The sequence below is a fragment of the Silurus meridionalis genome, chromosome 7 (genome assembly GCF_014805685.1).
Source record: "Silurus meridionalis isolate SWU-2019-XX chromosome 7, ASM1480568v1, whole genome shotgun sequence".
Lineage (NCBI taxonomy): Eukaryota > Metazoa > Chordata > Actinopteri > Siluriformes > Siluridae > Silurus > Silurus meridionalis.
Genome location: NC_060890.1, coordinates 5545573 through 5569840, shown reverse-complemented (window position 1 = coordinate 5569840; position 24268 = coordinate 5545573). Strand labels below are relative to the sequence as shown.

At 40.7% G+C, this 24268-nt stretch overlaps 1 protein-coding gene across 1 annotated transcript in view; it reads left to right on the top strand.

The window, feature by feature from the left end:
* The window catches only part of dnah9 (dynein, axonemal, heavy chain 9), a 141444-nt gene that overhangs the window by 38979 nt on the left and 78197 nt on the right, over positions 1-24268 (top strand). The window contains 9 exon segments of the mRNA XM_046853566.1: positions 1428-1584; positions 3693-3797; positions 7968-8125; positions 9742-9880; positions 14279-14566; positions 22515-22725; positions 22848-22975; positions 23159-23267; positions 24014-24161. Of these exon segments, the coding sequence (XP_046709522.1) occupies positions 1428-1584; positions 3693-3797; positions 7968-8125; positions 9742-9880; positions 14279-14566; positions 22515-22725; positions 22848-22975; positions 23159-23267; positions 24014-24161 (1443 nt within the window).

Genomic DNA, 24268 nt, shown 5'->3' with positions numbered 1-24268 from the left:
GGGGAACGATTGAAATTTTATTTGGATTAGTGTAGATGTCGCTTAAGATTGTCAAAAATGATCGTATTTATTTCTTTATTTTATTCATAAATTTCAAATACTTTATTGATCCCACAGTGAAATTATTTCAAAATGCAGGGTCAGCAATGATACAGCACCCCTGAAGCACAGAGGGATAAGGGCCTTTCTCAAGGGCCCCAAGAGTGGCAGCTTGGCGATACCAGGGCTTGAACCCCTCAACCTTCCGAGCAGTAGCCCAAAGCCTTAACCACTGAGATCCCACGTCCCCATACTTTGTGAATTCGCCTAAATATCGTGACTAGGAATCCTAGGATGGTGTTTTTCGAATTTTCTACAAAGCATCGGTATCCAGGTGAGATTATCAACCCGAGTGAGGGTGAGACTCAGGCATTAGTGTTCACCAAGGAGCTTGAATCATAACATTTTTGCAAATTCATACATTTTAGAGCAAAATAGAGAGCAGCACATGTTGGACAGGAAGACAGCACTCGAATCTTCCTTTTCAGGCTTGGTGATTTTCGTCTTCCGACACACACACACACTCGCACACACAACACTTGCGCACAGCTCATCACGGTTGTTGCGCAAGCTTCAGAGCCCAATAAAGAAAGAAAGTGTCCCATTAAACACTTTCCTGTTAAAAGCAGATAGCGAGTTGTCGAAGCTCTTCAGCAAGCTGTTTATGCTCGAAACGCCCCAAATGGGTTCGGGAAGTCTTTGAAACAACAACAAAGTGAAAGCACGCGTCTTTGATGGAGAAATCAATGGCGCCGCGTCTTACCAAGCATATGGTGGTGGGGGTTTCATAGCTCCTGGAAGACTCTGTTGACCGTGTCAGAATTCTGGCTTTCATCCATGTTGAGATGAATGTGCTGAGGAATGCTAGCGCTGCAGATGGCTCCATTATGCATCAGGTATCTAAAGGTGTAAGACAGGTGATTGCTTCCTATAATCATAAGCCGTCATTAGGGGGGAAAAAAACGTTTCCTGGGGAACTAATGGGCCGAGTTTTACAGGCGTTTACTTTGATGTGCTCTGTGAACACTCGAGGATATGGGGAAATGTTTCCCCCCAAAATTTCTGAATATCTGATTTCCTACTTTCTTTCCATTTTTTTTTTCATGCATAAGTGAATATTGGGGTAGTGGTGGCTCAGTGGTTACTGGTCGGGGGTTCAAGCCCTAGTATTGCGAAGCTGCCACTTTTGGGCACTTTGGACCTTGGGCAATGCCCTTAACTCTATGTGCTCCAGGAGTGCTGTATCCTTGCTGACTCTGTGCTCTGACCTGAGTTTCCTACATCACTGGGAAATGCGAACAAAATGTTTTTACTGTGCTACAATGTACAATGTGTGTGTGTGTGTGTGTGTGTGTGTGTGTGTGTGTGTGTGTGTGTGTCCATTACAGATGCTACATCACACTGACCCAGTCCCTTCACCTGACCATGAGCGGAGCCCCTGCTGGTCCGGCAGGAACAGGGAAAACCGAGACCACCAAGGACCTGGGCCGAGCGCTCGGTATCATGGTGTACGTTTTTAACTGCTCGGAGCAGATGGACTACAAGGTAAATTATATTTATTTGTCAATTCTATACATACTATAAGGACAAAAATACAGGGACACTTGATTATATGTGGTTCCCCCTCATCCCAAAGTGCTACTGCAAATTTGGAGGCACAGGATGAAATTGAGATTTTCCCTTCACTTGAATTAGGAGACCCAAACCAGCATGATAATGCCTCAGTGCACAAAGCCAGCTCCATGAAGATATGCTTTACATGGGTTAGAATGGAAGATCTTCTGCTGTAGAGCTTTGAATTTGACTTCCTCATCCTACATCAACACATGACTTTTCTAACACCCTCGTGGCCGAATGATCACAAATCATTGTGATCTAACATGATTCTAACAGGAAACTGAGACAAATTTTAGAAAGGGATGCTAAAAAAAAAACACATACCAATATTATGCTCAGGTGTCCACAAACTTGTCCATATAATTCATCATATTGAATCATTCATCTTTTTTTTCTTTCTGCAAAATTGTTTTTTTGCATCTGCATTCACCTACAGTCCGACTCAAATTAAGGTCGGGGGGTTCACTACAGCTTTGCTGATGTCCATGCGTTTCACGGACAGCACATGTCCTTCTTTCTCGTTCTGTCTTTCTCCATTGCCGCTTGTCCATCATCTCCCGAGCTGCGCATTAAAGCGCAGCAAAGCTGTCCTCGGCCAACACGGGGGCCAACAGATTAGTGAGGCTCTGATGCCTAGGCTTATTTACCTCCTAAGCCGTGACACCAATCTCCTTAGCATTCCGGCCTCGTCCGCTGCTTGCCGATTTATTCACGAGTCGGGCGCAAAAAAGCAATATAATATGACAGTCAATAGAGACACAGCACTAATCTCTTTATCCGGCTTGTACCTGCCGAAGCTGCTGCATTATTACTGGCCCTGGTTGTACACTGCAGGGTGATACTGGTCCGAGCTTACACTTTTTTAAAACGATGCATCACATCGTTAGCTTTAATACGATAGATAGATAGATAGATAGATAGATAGATAGATAGATAGATAGATAGATAGATAGATAGATAGATAGATAGATAGATGAAGATATTAATATGTTCGGTTCAATTTATTTACGGTTAAGGGAAGAAATGCAAAACAAAATTGAAAAACATAAAATTGCTTGTAATTTTTGAAAGCACTTTATTATTATTAATATTTGTGATCATTAACATTTGAACAGTTGACATTTTTTACAATGTCAGCAATTTTAAATAAACAATTTTAAATGAGATGCCTGCTTGGTTAAATAATATATAAAATAATATTTAATAATTAAATCAAATTAGTGCAATTCACTTTTTAAAATAAATTAATTCAATTAAATAGTTTATTTGTTAGACCCCATTTGGGTAATACAGATGTGTCTGTGTGTGTGTTTTACATTTAATATTAAATTTTCTAAAGATTTGTTCTACTTAACAGTTCTGCTTTTTTCAGCAGACTTTAACAAATGTCTTTATTCCTTCCATCCTTCATTCATTCACTCCCTTTATTTTTGAAGCTGGACAGAAAACGCTAAAGAATCAATAACCCGATCAGTCAATAGCCACTTCATGGTTAGCAGCTAACGCTAGCACTTTTGATTCTTTAGCATTTTCATGCATGCGTAAAACAAATGTTATGTTATTTCCGGTAAGGAGTGACACTGTGCTGACTCTGGTTTCTTTTTTTTTTTTTTTTATACCCCCGACATTGTTGTGTATGTTTTCATGTTTATATATATATATATATATATATATATATATATATATATATATATATATATATATATATATATATATATTATCCTTTCTTGATATTCAATTATCGTGTCCCCTGCACATAATAAACAGGCCTGTTCTGCTGAATGAATGAATGAATACCAGGGTTATTTGCAAACCCTAGGACCCTGACACTTATAGGTTCTGGATGGAGTGTGAATTATGCAACATCCTCATGACTTGGAAGAAAGAAAAAAGTCAACAGCAGAACGTAGCTATAATTCGCATTGAGCCGTATCTATTCCCCATCATCTGCTCCGAAGCGATTCTGCTGAGACACTACCCAGCATGTAACTTTCTCATCCTGTCTCCTTTTCTATCTTGCCTTTCTCATCCTATAGTCCTGCGGCAACATCTACAAAGGCCTGGCGCAGACAGGTGCCTGGGGCTGCTTCGATGAATTTAACAGGATCTCAGTGGAAGTTCTCTCCGTGGTCGCGGTGCAGGTGGGTTTTCACTATACGTTAGTATCACTGGTAACCCCGGCTTGGATTAGGAGGCGCGCTTGTGTGCGCTCTGTGACTTTTTCCATGCTTGTGAGCTTAATGTTGGAAGATTTTTGTGATACACGAAGTGATTGTGTATTCAAAAGAGAGCATTTGCAGCATTTTAGGATTGAGCAGGGGATGGCAATTATAATAATTATTAATACTAATTATATTTATTATTATTTTTATATAATATAATTTGTAAATAAAAATTCTAATTAATACATTTGATATTAATTAATATTATTATTATTTCTGCAGTTTCAGTATAATCATTTCACACTGCACTAGTCTCATGCCCACATGGCTGATATTTTTCTCCATCGATCTGCTACTCAAAGTGTTTGATGCACCTGTGCTCTGACTGGCATATTTAATCACTATCATCAATTAATAATCTCCATTAACATTTCAAATGATTACAGAATTAGGTCAATTTTATTCATTTATTTTTTATCATTATCAAACAACTTTTTTCAGTCACATCTCAAACAAATACAGTGAATCGGTGTTAGCTGTAAAACTTGTATACTTTCTTACATTGATATAAAGCAAGGGTTCCTCTGCAAGGCCATAGAAGATAGGGGGAGGGGCTGGGGTTTCTAGTATCGGTTAATATTGAAGAATTCAAAACACATGGGAAATCATTTCAAAACAATCTCCTGAGGGAAAACCAGGCTGCTTTTTTTTTTGTTCTTTGAGTGCAACCGGAATTTCCAAAAGTTGGAAAAATGTTTCAATGAAAACAGAATGCAATCTCACAAACTCATATTTTATTCACAGTAGAGCATCGAAAACATATCAGTTGTTTAAACTGAGAAAATCTTCTGAGGTAGTTTACAATTGAATGGTTGCCAGGTGTCTCAAAAATGCTAAATCTCTTTCATGCAAAGAAGAAGGTATGCGTGAACATGATCCAGAATGCCTCTATTTTCTCTGGGACAAAGCTCATTTAAAATGTATTGAGACAAAATTGTTCTGTGGTCAGACAAATCATAATTTTTATTTTATTTTGGAAACCATGGGCACCACGTCTTCTGGAATAAAGAAGAGCGGGATCATTTGGTTTATCAGTTCTTAGCCGCATGGTATGGGAGTGCATCAGTGCCTGTGGAATGGGCAGCTTACACATTTGGAAAGGCTCCTTCAATGCTGAATGGTATCTACAGGTTCTAGAGCAACAAATGCTTTTATCCAGACAACATCTTTTTCAGAGAAAACCTTGAATATTTGAGCAAAACAATGCTAACTGCGTACTGCATCTATTACGATAGCATGACTTCATAGTAGAAGAGTCCGTGTCCGTGTCCGTGTGAGTCCGTAAACTTATTTTTGTCTTAAAATGCTATATATATATTCTCATTTTAAACATCTGAAATGTTTTTATTTTTAATTTTATTGTGAATAGAATATGGATTTGTGGAATTTGCAAATCATTGCATTAAGTTTTTATTTTTCTTTTTAATTTTGGACCCCAGTTTCCAACATTCTGGAAACTGGGGTTGTATTTTCGTATGACAAATTCGTATTAACGCAATCAAACGATATGCAAAACAAGTCAAATTTAAGTACGTTTCACAGGATATTGTGGCGGCATAGCGTTATGTCGAGATGATTTGAGATGATAAGATGTCATTTTCGCTCAAGCCTATAATACTTAATCCTTACATAGCCACAGTACTACTCAGAAGTTGGACATTTTTAGGTAACTGGTTTCTTTGTTCTTTTTAAGCACAATATCATCTATCAATTGGTCCAAATCCAGAGTCGTTCACTGGAATCTGCGGAATCAGTGACTAGTAGAGGAAGCTTATTTAGTCCGTTATCACACCAATAAGCTTTCCAAAGTCATTTCAGCTTCTGTGACTTTACAGTAATTAGCTTTGTGTCATATGAACTCTTGCTTGTTTTCTGGCTTAGCATAATGACCTATCAGCCTGATCATTCCGAGTAAATCTATGCTCATCGAGGGCCTCTAGTGGCTGAGACCCATGGGAACGTTTCCAATAGGCCAGGTCTGTAATCCGTTTCCATGCCTCACAGCCACCGTGCTCAAAAATTGACACACCACCCTCCCGCCCCATACCCCCCCCCCCCACCCCCACCCCCACCCACTCAAGCTATTAGAACTGCGAAACCCACCATTCATGCTGTGGGGAAAGCTTCTAAAAGTACCAGTGGGTTAAATTCCTTTTAGTATCTTTTAATTAGCAGCTACAAAATCCATTTTGCTTTACATTCGCTTTTAGAGTGTGCCTGTCAGGCTTTTATGTGGCACAGTTTTGAGAAAAGAAAAAAAAAAACGAAACACGACAAGGCAAATCTTTAATTACACATTTACTAATACCTGCCTGCAGACATAATCTACCTGTGATGATGGATCGTTGAATGACCATATGGTCTCCGGTGTTTTTTTTTTTCTTCCAGAGAACTGCGCTATGCTAGGGTACATTTTATGAGCTGCTGAGTCAGTGATGGTTTAGAATGAAGGTGAAGGTGGGCTCTCTTTAAGCATCACTGCTGCTGTCTGAATCCTGGAAATGTCAGGGAAATGAATGGGTTCTTGGCACTGTGATGAATAATGAAAAGTTTTTTTTTCTTTTCGTTTTTTTAAATTTTTTATTTGGTGCCGTGCATAGAAAGAATAAGCTTCGTTCGGGAACGTCGGAGTAGCTCGGGCGGCCCCTCATCTTCCTGTTCGAACTGGCTGCTCGTTGGAGGAGGACAGTTTGATAATCCATTCTGTTTAAGCCCAGACAGGATGAGGGAACACACGGTTTTTATGTTTTGTCTGCGAGAACTGTTGCTTAGGCAAAAACAAACACAAGCAGGCCAGCAGACATATCAGTATTGAGATAAATTAGCCCAACTCGGCTTTTCACTATGGGAGGCATGGCGCTAGGGTAGTAAATGGGCTCCTTAATAGGGAACACTTTATTTTTCTCTCTTAAATGCTACCAGTCGAAAAGATGGAGCCATTGAACTGATTACGTTGGCATTTTTTTTTTTACCCAGAACGAGGCATGATTTCTCAAGTTAATTCAATTTCCGTCGGAAATCGAAAGTGTCTTTGATTTGACACGTCGCTCTGTTTTAAAATATCATCGCAGTAGAAACTGGGGTTTATTCGAGGACACTGGTTCTATGAATAAGCTACGTGACACTGGCATTATAATGCTTTAATGTTACCGTTTATCTGCCTGTGAACGCAGAGCGAGTGTCATTGAGGGCATTTAGTCGGAACAATTTGCATTGAGCAAAACACCAAAACCGCTCGCTGTGCAGCCGAACAGGCGGAATACATTATGCGATATGATTTCCTGATGCGGCGTGCAACCGATGGCGTCTCCGCATCGCATATTTATCTGACGTACGGCTGCGCACTCGCGTATAGAGATATACGATGGAGGTGTAGAGCGTATGGGTATGCGATGTCCTCTTTAGCATGTTTGGCACAATGCCTGATTTACACTCAAAGCAAAGCACTTTCCTGGATGCTAAACATTCTAAGCTTTGTGCTTTTTTTTAACCTTCACTTCTTCACTAAATCATTTAGCAAATGGTCTTAATACATGCGCAATCTGTGGTCAAACGTTTGTGAACACCTGATGATACGATTTGTGTGTGCGATTTGATAATCCCAATTCACATTCAGTCCCCATTTGCTCTTATAGGAACCTTCACTCTTCTGGGAAGATGTTTCACCAGATTGTGGATTGTGATTGTGAGGATTTGTGCTCAATTAACCACAAGGGTATTAGTAGGATAGAAAGTAGGGGGGGTGCAGTTAGCATTCCAATTAATCTTAAAGGTGTTCAACTTAGTTGAGGTCAAAGCTCTATAGCAGGCCAATCAAGATCTTGCAAACACTTTCAACCCATGTAAAGAAAATCTTAATGGAGCTTGTTTTGTGCACACAGGCAGCCTGATGCTAAAACAGGTTTTGGTCTCCTAGTTCAAGATGAACAAATATCATGCTACCAGATGCATTTGTGTGGTTCCAGGGTTATGGTAACAGTTTTGGGAAGATCCACATCTGGCTGGAAAAGTCAGGTGTCCCAATACATTTGTCATTGACATTTCTATCAGCGACGTACAATACAATAGAGATGTCTTTGGTTTTACTAGGTGAAAAGTATCCAGGATGCCATTCGGGACAAAAAGAAACGCTTTAACTTCATGGGTGAGGATGTGACCCTAGTACCTTCCGTGGGCATCTTTATCACGATGAATCCAGGCTATGCCGGCAGGACCGAGCTACCCGAGAATCTGAAAGCTCTCTTCCGGTAAGTACAGGATATAAAGGCAAAAAAAAAACGTCGTTCTGACAAAATGCTGTTTTATAAGAGGAATGATGTGTAGCCCTTCAGAACATGCTTGGGGAGGTGGTAGCTTAGTGGTTAAGGCATTGGAGTTTGGGTCTGAAGGTTGTGAGTTTAAATCCCAACCACACCAAGCTGCCACTCCTGGGCCCCTGAGTAAGGCCCTTAACCCCATATCTGCACAGTTGTATGAATGAGATAAATGTAAGTGGCTCTGGATAATCTGCTAAATACCATCAATGGAAATGGAAATGTTGTTAGAAAAAGTTAGGGGTTTTATTCCCTACTTAATTTATGAATGCATGTTCTCACTGTCTAATTTGCTGTATACAAAAAAAACAAACACCGGCAAAATGTGAAGGTTTTAACGGTCAACAAATCATCGGTCAGGAAAATGAGCAGGAATTGCGTAAATTGTATAGATCTCACCCTTCTCTATCAATTCCTTTGATGAGAACAGACTGCGTCAGGGGTGGGAGATAAACGAATAATCACTTAAATCCCAAATTATATCAAATTTGTTGAATTTAAAAAAAAATTATTGATTAATAATCGTACTTTGCGTTTCGCATTAATGTTAACAATGTGATGCTTCGCTTTAAAAAAGCGTGTATCGGATGCAAGTTGGCGTTTGTATCACGGTGCATCGTTTTTTAACGTATTTGCATCCGTAAAAAAACTATTTATTTATATAGAATTATTAGTAGACGCGCTACACTTTTAGCATTCAGAAATTGATCAATAAGTCATGATTGATATATTTGATGTGTAGATTGATTTCTCTCAGCACCACTGCTGCTACGTGAATATGACGCTGTAACAAATCCCACTGGTTCCGCACTGGAAGAAAGAGACATTCAAAAGTTTAGCGGACCCCCGATTTAGTCTCGTCGGCTGCTGGTGTTTAATACCGCCCGTTCCGTCTGGCTCCGCCCCCGGCACGGATGTATCACGACACTATGGAGACCGAGGCGTGTCCTGAGAGTCTCATAGAATACAGATTAACACGGTAGAGGTAGAGCTGCATCTTCCTGGAGACAACAGAAAAAGAAGAAAAGTCTGGTTTTATTAAATATTTTTTCTTTTTTTTCACTACAAAGGCTTTGTGAAAGGACTATGCTTTAGAAGTAAGAAGGCACTTAAGTAAATTTATGATTTACTGTCTGTCTGAAGCAAAGATCTGTACCATATTGAATTTCATAGAATTGTATTTTTTCCATTGCATCATATCGCAATGAATCACATTGAATTGAATATGTATCTTTATGCATCGAGATGTGAATCGCATCAGCCTCAGATATGGAGATCCCTACTTTGCATACAAAAAGACTATAGTATAAGTGAATTGCCCAGTTTTCCAGCTTTTTCTCCCACGCCGTTCACTGCAGAATAATAGTTGAGGAGCTCTCAGGCACGCATTCCTTTCATTTTTGCTCTTTTTTTGACCGCTAATTTGTTTTAAACCGGTAACATATATCATATTTTGCCATTTGCCAATGAGTGTAATCCCAACACAGATTTTGTTGTCTATTACAGCAGCTTTTTCTTTTTTGTATAAGCAATTCATGGCTCTTTTGCAGGCCCTGTGCCATGGTAGTCCCGGATTTTGAGCTCATCTGTGAGATCATGTTGGTAGCAGAAGGCTTCATCGAGGCCAGACTCCTGGCCAGGAAGTTCATCACACTCTACCAGCTGTGCAAGGAGCTGCTCTCCAAACAGGTAAAGGACAATGCTCTAGAAAGTTCTTTTTCACAAAATCGATCAATAGTGCATAGGTGATTATGATGGTCAGTTTTAAGTATGTAAAACCAGACAGCTTGGAATGCAAAGTTGACCCACTACTTATACTAAAACTGATGCTCACAGGCTACATGACACAGCGAAAAGAAAATGTACATTTCTACACATAGGGTATCACAGTGCAGTATGCTAGCGCTCCCGAATCTGGACACTCTATATGCTAGCTGAGTGCTACATTTCTTTCCCAAAGCTCTAGCTATCATCACCCAATTAATTCCCCCACTCTTTACAGCTGCTAACAACAAAAGATCATCTTGTTCTATGTGCAATATACAGTGGTGGATGAAGTACACAAAGCATGTAGTTGAATAAAAATAAAGATACACTCAGTTAAATAATTCTCCAGAAAAACAAAAACACTCCATTTAAACTCAAGTATTAGTACAAAGGTATTTTTCTTTCGAATGTACTTAAGTATCCAAATTAAAATGATTAATTGTGGCTATAATGTTCCTATTATCATTTTTGCTTAATCAACTCAGTTTTTTGTGAAAAGACTCCAACGTTACTCTTAGCACACGATCTAATAATAGAATGTTTATTCGAAATATTCAAAATCTATTTAAATTAAGATTACAGGAGTTGTGGCGAGTTCGAGACAGGAAATCTTTCCATCATTTATTCCTCTCAAAATGTTCTGCTTGCTTTTGAAGTGACGCTGAACTGTAGTTACGTTATAAGTAAATACCACCATGCGCCAATCAATACAAGTTTAAAACAAAGCGAGCGCTCTACTCTGATTGGTTGCTTGTGGCGTGGTGGCCAGTTACATTTTTATCCACTCATAAACAAAAAGGACCGTAGTTGAGTAAAAAGTATGATATTTGACTTTAAAATGTAGTAAAGTTCAATTCTTCCTAAATGGAAATACTTTAGTAACGTACAGAAAAAGCTACTTAAGTACAGTAATGGTTTACATTTACTCATATATATATATATATATATATATATATATATATATATATATATATATATATATATATATATACTTACATATTTCGATATTCAAGGCATCCTGTTTATGTGCAGTTTTACAAAGTACTTTGTTTATTTATTCTTTATTCTTATTTAATTTCTTTATTTGGATTCCTCTTACGTCTTATATCACATATTATGTCAAAGTTGCCAAACTAAATTTAATTGTACTGCACACAATGACTATAAAGTGCCTTACTTACTTATTTAACTACTATCTGCCCTCTTATACCTACACGTCCTCTCGGATGCCCCTTAATTGATGACCAGTGACAGTGTGCCAGAGTTTGATGTGACAGAGAGAGAGAAAGAGAAAGAGAGAGAGAGAGTGTAGGCTATTCATCTCACACAGTCAGCCTGGATTATTTTGCTTCCTTGGCTCGCAGCCACAGATGGTTGTAGCGGTGTCAGGAATTGACCCAAGAAAGACAGGCTGGTTTCCAGACTATATGATTTAGTGTTATCATGTTTCTCGTCATTGCTCAGATTGAACTCACGAGTCCCTCATTTGCTCATGAAACGTGCCGAATAAACGGAAATGACTTTTTTTTTATTGTTTTGAACGACCTTCACTCATTCTCAATCAATCATTTTTAGTCATTTAGCTTTCGATTTTGCTCTGAAAAAAATCTTTTGAACTTTCAACTGCTCAGTTGTATACAGGTGTGCCGTAATGGGGGGATTAGGCCGATCCTAAGGGTCCTGTCATACAGCAGGCCCAGCAGAACCCAATACTATCCTGTATTATTTTTGTTATTTAAATTGCTGCTTTGCATAATAGTCTGTTAGGTAGCTCCTAAGCTCCTTCATGCCAGGTGCGTGTGTTTTCCCCTTAAGACGTTTCTCAGACCGGCTCAGACGTTCTGACGTTTGTAACGCATCAGGTATAAAAATGCAAAAATGGCGCAGAGGAAAGAAATACTTAAAAATTAAAAAGAGAGCAAGACAGCGAAAAGAGCTAATCCCCTTTATATTTATTAGATTTTTTTAAAGGGGATTTATGTTCCCTGTTTTGTATTATGATTCTAAAGCTCGCCCATATGAAGCTGTTTTAATGAACATTAAATAGAAATTCTATCATTTTCTCCTATATTTATCCGCTGGAAAAGCGATACTTATTCAACAGCATCGAGCTTCAGAAATGATGGAAAATCACCGGGCGGCAAAAAACTAGCGAAGGATTGAAAAACCTTGGAACAGCTTTCTGTATGGAACTGCATACAGTATGCATCGTATTATTTATTAACTGTTCAGATGTAGTTGCTTATTGTCTCTTACTAAATATACAGTAATTGTTATGCTTATTGATAGTGATTGTTGCTACGTAGAGATTCGATTATTTGGGAATGGGGCCTTGGGGCCCAGAGAGCAAATTAGCCAGGGGGACAGAAATCCTTGCAGCACCACTGGATGTATATATGTGTTAATTGTTAGTTACTTCTGTATAAGGGTGTCTGCCAAATACCCTAAAAGAGGACAAAAATTGCTTTTAGACCTCTATTATGAGTTCGTTTCAAGCCAGTGGGTTTTCTGTTCTTTTGTTGAAAATGTTGAAAACTCTGAAATATTTCTTTAAAGCACTTAAAGCGAGTAACGCCTCCTCATGTGGCCACCAAGAAAAGTTTAGGTAAAAAAAACGGTATTTTATCAAGAAAGCACTGTTCCGTCCTGTTCTATTTTTACCTCCTCTCTCCATTTTCTATAAAGGCCATTTTTTTTGACAGTTGCAGGACGACTGTTTGACTTTCATGGCAGTTCTAACCTACTGCGTTTGACTTCAGTATTTTCAAAACGGCCGAATACGTTCCAGGCAAAAAGGTCACCGCTTCAATATAGCGTGATGAATAGTTTTAATGATACCATATAGGGAATAACAGGGAAGGCGTAGTTGGCGAACCGTTATGCCGCTCTGACTTAAACATACAGTGGAAAAACGGGGATACGCAGATGAAACTTGCAGATAATCTAAAGACTATAAAGTGGTTTAAGCTAAATCAACAAGCATGGAACTCCAACTAGTGGTGATTGAGACAATGAGTGGAGTGCAAACTGAGACTTAAATACTAGTGCACCACAAAATCTCTACAACCACACTGCAAAATCTAGTGGAACCCATTTCCAGGTGTGTGGAACTTATTATAACAGCAAATGGGAACTAAATGGGGTGTTTCAAACCCACACTTAATTCTTGTCATTATTATAATTATTATTATTATTATATTTATTATACTTTTGAACAGTTATCTTATATTGTTAATTTATACATGCAATACTTCTGCACATTTCTACATTTCTACACTGCTCAGGGACTTTATATTTATTCGTTGTACTTCGAGAGCTTTTGTACATTTATCACTGTCATAGATTTATATTTATTTGCTGTGTCTATATTTATATTTACAAATGTATCTGCACTTGTCAGTTTTGCACAATGCTACTCTGGTAGATGCTAAACTGCATTTCTTACTAGGCAATGACACAATATAATTCTGTCTGTCTGTCTGTCTGTCTGTCTGTCTGTCTGTCTGTCTGTCTGTCTGTCTGTCTGTCTATCTATCTATCTATCTATCTATCTATCTATCTATCTATCTATCTATCTATCTATCTATCTATCTATCTATCTATCTATTAATTACCATAAGATTGGGTCACCTGATCTTTCCTGCTATATGTGGTTCTTTTCCAACTGTGACCACAAACCTGGAGACACACAATCATATGCACCATAATAAAATGTAGCATTCACTTAAACTTGGAAACCCAAAACCTGTTCCAGCATGGTGATGCCCCTGTGCACAAAGTGAGCTCCTTGAAGATCTGGTTTACATGATTTGGAGAGGAAGATCTTGAGTGGTCTGCTATAGAGCTATAATCTGGAATTGGAACACTTTCGTAAACACACTTGTGGCTGATGAACACAAATATCCATAAGCACACTCCAAAATCTAGTGGAACATCTTCCGAAAAGAGTGGAGGCAATTATAAGAGCAAATTGATACTAAATGTGGAATGCAATGCTCCAAAATCACATACTGTACTTATGACCAGGTGACCCAATACTTTTGGCAATAGAGTCTGTCTGTCTGTCTGTCTGTCTGTCTGTCTGTCTGTCTGTCTACTGTACATGGGTAAGATGGTGGACTTCTGATCAGAATGTCATGGGTTCAAATCCCAGCACTATCATGCTGCCACTGCTGAGCCCTTGAGTAAGGCCATTAATCCTCAATTACTCAGCCGTAAAACTGTGATAGCTGCAAGTCACTCTGGATAAGGGCATTGATATAATGTGATTCATGTTGCATATTAGATTCCTTTTCCCCATGACACTATGATTTCTCATAGGACCACTATGACTGGGGACTGCGCGCCATCAAGTCAGTGCTGGTGGTGGCCGGCTCTCTGAAAAGAGGCGATCCAGAGCGACCCGAGGACCAAGTACTCATGAGGGCTCTGAGAGACTTTAACGTGCCCAAGATAGTCACAGACGACATGCCCGTCTTCATGGGTCTCATAGGGGACCTCTTCCCCGCTCTGGATGTCCCCCGTAAAAGGGACCTGGACTTCGAGAAGTTCGTCAAACAGTCCGTACTGGATCTCAAGCTGCAGGCTGAAGACAACTTTGTGCTTAAGGTAAGGGAGGTTGTGTATTTTTGAATTAGCTTCATGGCTCTGTTGTACAAGGTGCTATCAAAAAGATTTGAGACCGACTCTGTTTACAAGAAAGTCCTTTTTTTAAATCGATGTTTACACACTTCTTCTTCTTCTTTCGGCTGCTCCCATTATGGGTCGCCACAGTGGATCATCCGTCTCCATACCACCCTGTCCTCTACATCTGCCTCTTTTACACCAACTACCTGCATGTCTTCCCTCACCACATCCATGAACCTCCTCCTTGGCCTTCCTCTTTTCCTCCTACCTGGTGGCTCCATCTTCAGCATTCTTCTACCAATATAATTCATGTCCCTTCTCTGCACATGTCCAAACCATCTTAATCTCGCCTCCCTCACCTTGTCACCAAAACATCCTACATGTGCTGTCCCTCTAATAAACTCATTTCTAATCTTGTCCATCCCCGTCACTCCCAACGAAAACCTTAACATCTTCAGCTCTGCTACCTCCAGCTCTGCCTCCTGCCTTTTACTCAATGCCACTGTCTCTAATCCATACAACATCGCAGGTCTCACCACAGTCCTATAAACTTTCCCTTTCATTCTTGCAGATACCCTACTATCACAAATCACTCCTGTCACTCTTCTCCACCCACTCCACCCTGCCTGCACTCTTTTCTTTACTTCTCTAACACACTCTCCATTACTTTGCACTGTTGACCCCAGGTACCTGAACTCCTCCACCTTCTCCACCATTTCTCCCTGCAACCGCATCACTCCACTGCCCTCCCTCTCATTCACACACATGTACTCTGTCTTACTCCTACTGACTTTCATTCCCCTTCTCTCCAGCGCATATCTCCACCTCTCCAGGCTCTTCTCAACCTGCTCTACTCTCACCACAAATCACAATATCATCTGCAAACATCATAGTCCAGGGAGACTCCTGTCTGACCTCATCCGTCAACCTGTCCATCACCACTGCAAACAGGAAAGGGCTCAGGGCCGATCCTTGATGCAGTCCAACCTTCACTCTGAACCAGTCTGTCGTACCTACTGCACACTTCACTGCCGTCACACTGTCCTCATACATGTCCTGCACCACCCTTACATACTTCTCTGACACACCTGACTTCCTCATACAATACCACAACTCCTCTCTTGGCACTCTGTCGTACGCTTTCTCTAAATCCACAAATACACAATGCAATTCCTTCTGTCCTTCTCTATACTTCTCCATCAACATCCTCAAAGCAAATAAGGCATCTGTGGTGCTCTTCCTCGGCATGAAACCATACTGTTGCTCACAGATGGTCACCTCTTCTCTCAGCCTGGCTTCCACTACTCTTTCCCATAACTTCATGGTGTGACTGATCAACTTAATTCCCCTGTAGTTACTGCAGGTCTGCACATCTCCTTATGCTTAAAGATCGGTACCAGCACACTCCTTCTCCATTCCTCAGGCATCCTCTCCCCTTCCAGAATCCTGTTAAACAATCTGGTTAAAAACTCCACTGCCATCTCTCCTAAACATCTCCACGCCTCTACCGGTATGTCATCTGGTCCAACCGACTTTCCATTCTTCATCCTCTTAATCGCTGCTCTCACTTCCTCCTTACTAATCCTATCTACATCCTGCTTCACCAACTCCACATCCTCCAACCTTCTCTCTCTGTGATTTTCCTCATTCATCAGCTGCTCAAAATACTCCCTCCACCTTCTCAACACACTCTCCTCACTAGTCAACACATTTCCTCTCCATCCTTTATTGCTCTAACTTGCAGTACATCCTTCCCAGCTCGGTCCCTCTGCCTGGCCAATCGGTATAACTCCTTTTCTCCTTCCTTAGTGTCCAACCTCTTATACAGCTCCTCATATGCCTTTTCCTTGGCTTTCGCCACATCCTTTTACCTGCTGCCGCATCTCCTTGTACTCCTGCCTACTTTTCTCATCACTCTGTCGATCCCACTTCTGTTTTGCCAACCTCTTTCCCCTAATGCTCTCCTGCACTTCCTCATTCCACCACCACGTCTCCTTGTCTTGCTTTCTATTTCCAGATGTCACACCAAGTACTTTTCTAGCTGCCTCCTCATCACTCCTGCAGTAGTTCCCCAATCATCCGCACCTCTTCACCACCACCGAGCCCCTGTCTGACCTCTTCCCTGAACCTCACACTACACTCTTCCTCCTTCAGTTTCCACCATCTTATTCTTCTTTCAATCCTTACATTCCTCCTCTTCTTCTTCGCCTCCAAAACCATCCTACAGACCACCATCCGATGCTGTCTAGCTACACTGTCCCCGCCAACACCTTACAGTCTCCAATCTCCTTCAGGTTGCATCTCCTGCATAGCACATAGTCCACCTGTGTGCACCTTCCTCCACTCCTATACGTCACCCTATGATCCTCCTTCTTCTTAAAATACGTGTTCACCACTGCCATTTCCATCCTTTTAGCAAAATCTACCACCATCTGCCCTTCCACATTCCTCTCCTTAAAACCATACCTACCCATCACCTCCTCATCACCTCTGTTCCTTCACCTACATGCCCATTAAAGTCTGCCCCAATCACCAATCGTTCTTTCCTAGGTACACCATCTACCACGTCATCTAATTCACTCCAGAATCTTTCCTTTTCCTCCATCTCACAGCCAACTTGTGGAGCATAGGCACTGATGACATTTATCATCATCCCTTCAACTTCCACCTTCACGATCATCACCCTATCAGAAACTCTCTTCACCTCCACTACACTCTTACTGTACTCTTCCTTCAGAATCACCCCTACACCATTTCTCTTCCCATCCACACCATGATAAAACAGTTTAAATCCACCTCCAATGTTCCTGGCCTTACTCCCTTTCCACTTGGTCTCCTGAACACACAGCATATCTACCTTTCTCCTCTCCATCATATCAGCTATCTCTCTCCCTTTACCCGTCATAGTACCAACATTTAAAGTACCAACCCGAACCTCCACTCTCCTGCACTGCTCCTTTTCCTGCCGTCTCTGTAGACGTCTTCCTCCTCTCCTTCTCCTCCTTCGGCCAACAGTAGCCCAATTTCCACCGGTACCCTGTCGGCTAACGATACCTGTGGCGGTCGTTGTTAACCCGGGCCTCGACCGATCCGGTATGAAATTCTCCTTTGTGATCCGCATATTTGATTTGGCACATGTTTTACGCTGGATGCCCTTCCTAACGCAACCCTCCCCATTTACCCGGGCTTGGGACCGGCACTAAGAGTGCACTGGCTTGTGGCCCCCTAATGGCTGGGTTCGATGTTTACACACTATCATCTTTAAAATAGTCCCCTTGCACAGCAATATAGCCCTCCCAGCGTTTCTGCCACAAGCACGGTATGCGAATCGCCCTGGATTTTCGCAAAGGTGGAACATGGCGTCCACAGGTGCCAAATCTGACAAGTAGGGTGGGTGTGGAAGCGAGATCATGTGGATTGTTCTCCAACAATCATCATGCACGAGTTGCTGAATGTTTATTTTTCAGGGGTTCAGCTCATTGAAGGTCCTTCTGATCCCTCGTCGTCTTCCAGCGATGTTCTTTCGCTCCTAAACGTATTTGTCATGTCAAAAGTCTCTGTGGCAGATTTGCACAGTTTCACCGAGAAATTCAGGTTTGCTCTCATTTTTGCTGGTGGTCAAAACCTTTTGATACCACCTTGGTATCTATTTTATATATTCCACCAAAGATTGTACTCAGAAATATTGGTGTACGATTGTTTTGAAGCTCAGCTTACTGTTACTGTGTGGATTTTCAATGCTCTCCCTGTGCATGCGTGGGCTTTCTTTCTCCAGGTTCTCCACTTCCCTCCTACCTCTCAAAATCAGGCTACTACACTACAAGCACTAAATTTCCCCAAGGTGTGATGAGTCTGTGTTAGTGTGTGTGTGTGAGTGTGAATGTGTTTGTGCATATTGACCTCTGATTGAAAGGGGAGAATGCTGGTAAGAAGCTGGAGGAATGAGGATGCAGAAAACAAGCTTTAGAAAGTGATCCGTTTTGTATTTTATTCTTTTATACTTTTGATTCATAAAAAAAAATTGCAGCACTTTGCTGAAATTAGCTGATAAAAGTGACACACATTTCGCAATACGACAAATGCATTTCGTTCATAAACACACAGAAGTCAGGTGTCACCATTCGCTCATTCATTTCTCTGTGACCCTTTTTAGATGGAGGGATGAATGAATAAAGAGCTTCAGACTGGCTGCTTGAGTCACCGGTCTTATGTAAAGGAACATAAAAAAGGACAGACATCAGAATTCTTTGCTCTTTTTCTCTCTCTTACTCTCTGACATTCTCTATTTTCTTTTCACTCTCTCTTTCCCACTCTCAATCGCTAGGCAAGGTAAATTCAATTGATTTGTCACATACACATATAATAATAATAATAATAATAATAATAATAATAATAATAATAAATGAAATAAATGAAATAAGTATAAGTATATTAAAAGTATAGTATAACTAAAAAGTATGAAAATAAGGTTAAAAATAATATATAATTTTATTTATATTCACACTAGAAAAAAAAACAAATATATACAAATGGTCCCCAAGTTACGATGGTTTGACTTCCAATTTTTCGATCTTACGATGATGATAGCGATACGACAAAATTGTAAAAATATAAAGAATTTTGCACAACAGGCAGAAGCGTACGATGTACGATACTTTAGCCTCGCAGCTGGGATGAGCGTGTCTCCCGCCCTGTGAGATGCCCCACTCTGGCTAGCGGTTGACGGAGTAAAGTTGTCTCAGTGTGAAATTTTTAGTGATAAAAGTATGTCTTCCAAGCACCAAGTATGTTTGTAGTAAAAAAAAAAAAAAGAAGAGGATCTTCTTCTTCTTCTTTTGTTTTCTCCCATTAGTGGTTGCCACAGCGGATCATCCTTCTCCATACCCTCCTGTCCTCTACACCTGCCTCTTTCACCCCAACTACCTGCATGTCTTCCCTCACCACATCCATAAACCTCCTCCTTGGTCTTCCTCTTTTCCTCCTTCCTGGCTCCATCCTCAGTATTCTCCTACCGATATACCCCATGTCCCTCCTTTGTACATATCCAAACCATCTCAATCTCTCCTTCCTCACCTTGTCTCCAAAACGTCCTACATGCGCTGTCCTTCACCTTCTCCACCTCTTCTCCCTGCAACCGCACCACTCCACTGCCCTCCCTCTCATTCACACACATGTACTCTGTATTACTCCTACTGACTTTCATTCCCCTTCTCTCCAGAGCATATCTCCACCTCTCCAGGCTCTTCTCAACCTGCTCCCTACTCTCACCACAAATAACAATATCATCCACAAACATCATAGTCCACAGAGACTCCTGTCTGACCTCGTCCATCAACCTGTCTATCACCACTGCAAACAGGAAAGGGCTCAGAGCCGATCCTTGATGCAGTCCAATCTCCACCTTAAACCAGTCTGTCGTTCCTACAGCACACTTCACTGCTGTCACACTGTCCTCATACATGTCCTGCACCACCCTCACATACTTGTCTGACACACCTGACTTCCTCATACAATACCACAACTCCTCTCTCGGCACCCAGTCGTACGCTTTCTCTAAATCCACAAACACACAATGCAATTCCTTTTGACCTTCTCTATACTTCTCCATCAACATTCTCAACAAAGCAAAAAAATAAATAAATTAAAAAAAATAAATAAATAAAACAAAAATTATAGATAGATAGATAGATAGATAGATAGATAGATAGATAGATAGATAGATAGATAGATAGATAGATGATGGATGGATGGATGGATGTGAATAGCAGATATATCCCTATGCATTTAAATCTTTTAACAATGGACAGACATTACACATAAGCACTCCAAATGAATATATCAGCACTCCTGTAGGTTCTTCCAGCTTGTTTATGCAGCACACTGCAAAAAAAAAAAAAAAGTCTATATATAAGAAATAAATGCATAATCTGCCTGTGCAAATTACCCTTGGTAAGATTTCTTGAAATACAGTAAGGAAAAATATATAGGCTTTAGTAAAGAACAAAATGTCATAAAATAAGTATTAAAGCGCTTATTTCAAGCAGTCGATTTAGTCTAGTTAACGTAAAACTAACCTTTTTTTTTGTGTGAAAAGATCCTAAAACCAGAGCTACTAAACATAAGAATTCCTCTTTATTTTAAAATCCTCACCATTATATATCCTCTAAAAATTAGACAAATATTTTAAAACTGAAAACAAGATCACTATTAAAATCTAGATCATGAATACACGAGTATCGTCAGCAATTTATTTATTTAAATGAAGACCGCCTTAAAACGCATGGTAGTTTCGATGCAAAAACGAAGCGAAATCACTACATCCTGCTTCTCAAAATACTTAAAATTATTGCAACGTAAAATATTATCGAATGTGTTTTAAATGTATTACTGAACACTGAAAAATAGTTAACATGAGGAACTGAAATCAAACCACAGAACAACTTAGTAAAAAGCCATTAGGAGTTTGTATAAAGAACAAAGTTTGAAAAAAAAAAACTACTGTTGATATAAAACAAGCATTTACAATGAATAATAATAATGAACACGTGTGATTATTAAGCATTTTTTACTGGCCAACCTTAAAACCAGTTTTAGCTAAAGATTAAGTCTTAAAAGATTCAAGGCAAAAGAACTAAACTTAAGCTTTACTATCTAAGTAAGAATAAAAAACAAATTTTCTTAAAACAATCAAAATAACCCACAATCTGCTCTTACACAGTATTTTATTTTTAAAATAAGATCAATACGATTTTTATGGCTCAAAATTAGATCTTGCAATGCATAAAGCTTTAAAATTTAATCATTCCGAAAAGCGGTCCTCTTATATCAGCAGTTGACTGACAGGCGTTACAGGGCGTATCTCTCTGGTGAGACGTCCGAAAGAGCTCCAAATGTCAAGGTGTCATCGGTAGGGCATCTGGGAAACGGCCCTAATGCCGCAATCTCGATTTTCTGTTTTTCTTTGGGCTTCTTCTCGCACGTCGCCTTCCCGCTAAGAGCCATAAACCCGGCAGTGCGTGTTTGTGCCAAATAGACATTAGCGTCAAAGGAGTCCGAAACGGGGATCTATCGGCCAAATATAAGGAAACAGGAATTACAGTGTAATAGTGCCTCAGGTGCCGGGGCCGAGTTCTAATTTCCAGCATTAGGGCGAGTCTCAGATATCAGCAGCACCGCTCTCGCCAGAGCCAGGGGAAATAAGTGCAATCTCGAACAGGTCAAAGAGCCACCCAAACAAGATAACAGCACTCCATCAGTCGAGGCTGAGTTCTGAACAAGGCGTTTAACCCCTGCCTCGGCTCAGGCGAAGATGTTCAGGTATCTGACTGGAACACGGCTCGGCTCTTGACTTTGATGCTCTGCGATTTGCACAAGAAAGGAAGAATGGATTGGGGAAAGGCGGGGCATGAAGTTTTTCCCAGCCTGTAGCCAGTGTCCCTGACAAAGCGGCCCACAGACATTGCTTCAAAGATGCAATCATTTGTTCCTTTTGAACCACTGAAACAGCTCCGAGGGGAACGACGTCAATGCAATTGATTGAACATGCTCCACGAAACATCTCTCAATCACCTTCCCTCTGTTTCCATCTCACTCCTCAGTCTTCCTCTCGCTCATTTCCAGTGCTTTCTTTGCCCGCTGTCTGTCTCGTTCCCACTCATCTCACACCCCGTCCGCTCTCCGAGGACTCTTCTCTCGTTCAATGCGTCTTGTTCTTATCACACTCCAGAAATGTCCCAATCGCTCCAGCATTCAGCCAGAAGGGTCTTGCTGAGCCGCCTGATCTTCATCAGAGATGGCGCTTGTGAAAGGCAAGCCCTGCCAGCACAATCCTACGCCAGCTGATCCTCATCATCAGAGCTTCCATTCCAGTGGATTCGGCGAATGAATTAATCTGCTCATACTATGCTTAAAAAATCAAATTTTTCCACAGGTTGTTCAGCTTGAGGAGCTCTTGGCCGTTCGGCACTCCGTGTTTGTGGTCGGAAACGCCGGCACGGGCAAATCGCAAGTCCTCAAGTCTCTCAACAAAACCTACCAGAACATGAAGCGGAGGCCTGTATGGGCTGACCTGAACCCCAAAGCTGTCACAAACGATGAGCTTTTCGGCATCATCAACCCAGCCACTAGAGAGTGGAAAGACGGTAAGGGATGTGTCTACGCTTTGGGAAAAAAAATATCCCATTCTTTTTTAAACGATTCTGCCTGTTCTCCCCTTCGGCCCTTTGTTTTGTAGCATGACGCTAAGAATAGGATTTCGTTTCAGGGCTGTTTTCTAATATCATGCGTGAGTTGGCCAACATCAGCCACGCTGGGCCCAAGTGGATCGTGCTGGACGGCGATATCGATCCGATGTGGATTGAGTCTTTGAACACAGTAATGGACGATAACAAGGTACAGCACTGAGCTGAAACCTCGAAGGCCTTTTTCAACTGCTTGGTTTTGAATCCTTGACAATCCTTTGAATAGATAGATGTCATTAGTCAGCCAGTTTGGCTAACAACAAATCATGTTGTACAGTATTTTTTCTGAATTGATATGACTGCAGGTGTGTTATGTCATTGCGGAATACTCTAGGTCCTGACTTTGGCCAGCAATGAGCGAATTCCTCTGAACCCCACGATGAGGCTGGTGTTCGAGATTAGCCACCTCCGCACTGCTACCCCTGCTACCGTCTCCAGAGCAGGTCCCAGTGCCTTCTATAACACTTACTTTGAGAGAAAAACTTCTCGTTTTCACCTTAGAGTAAAACAATAGGTCCCTATCAACCAGTGGTGAACAGTAAAGAAGTAAATGTAATTTGTTATTGTATATAAGTAGCGCTTTTGTGTATTTGTACTTTTACTTTAACTTCACTATATTTCAAAGTCAAACTTCTTTTACTCAACCACATTTCAAGCACGCACCAAGCAACCAATCGGTGTAGAGCACACGCTCTGCTTTGAACGTTTTGATTGCCGCTTGGTGGTATCTACTTACCACCAACATACAGTTCAGCATCAGTGCAACACCAAGCAGAACATTTTGAGAGGAATAAATTATGAAAGAAGCTCCTGACTTTAATATGCCACAACACCCATGGCCTTATTTACATGATAATTTGAATAGATATTAATCAGTGTTTGATAACATTAGAGTCTTTTCACATAAACCGAGTTGATTAAGCAAAAAGTCTTGTGACAAAAATGATAATAGGAACATTATACTTATACTTTTACTCAAGTGTAAGTTGAAAGGGAGCACTTTTACTTTTACTGGAGTCATATTTTACCTTGTGTATCTCTACTTAACCTCAAGTACATGGTTTGTGTACTTTGTCCACCACTGCTAACTGCAGAACTGAACACATACTAGACCTTGAATAGGGTTCATTTATGATGTTTCATAACATTTTGGTATGTTCTTAAGTATGAAATTTGTGTTGCCTTGCAGGTATATTATACATCAACTCGGCAGATTTGGGATGGAATCCACCGGTGACTAGTTGGATTGACAGGAGAGAAATTCAGTCTGAGAAAGCCAATCTGACCATTTTGTTTGACAAGTACCTCCCGCCATGCCTCGATACGCTCAGGTCAAGGTAATGCAAAAACCCCCAAAAAAACGGATTGTGCCATCTGACATTTTACTTTTTTAGCTTGACGATTTGTACAAACCTGTCTGAGGCAAATTCCTGGAAGCTGGGTT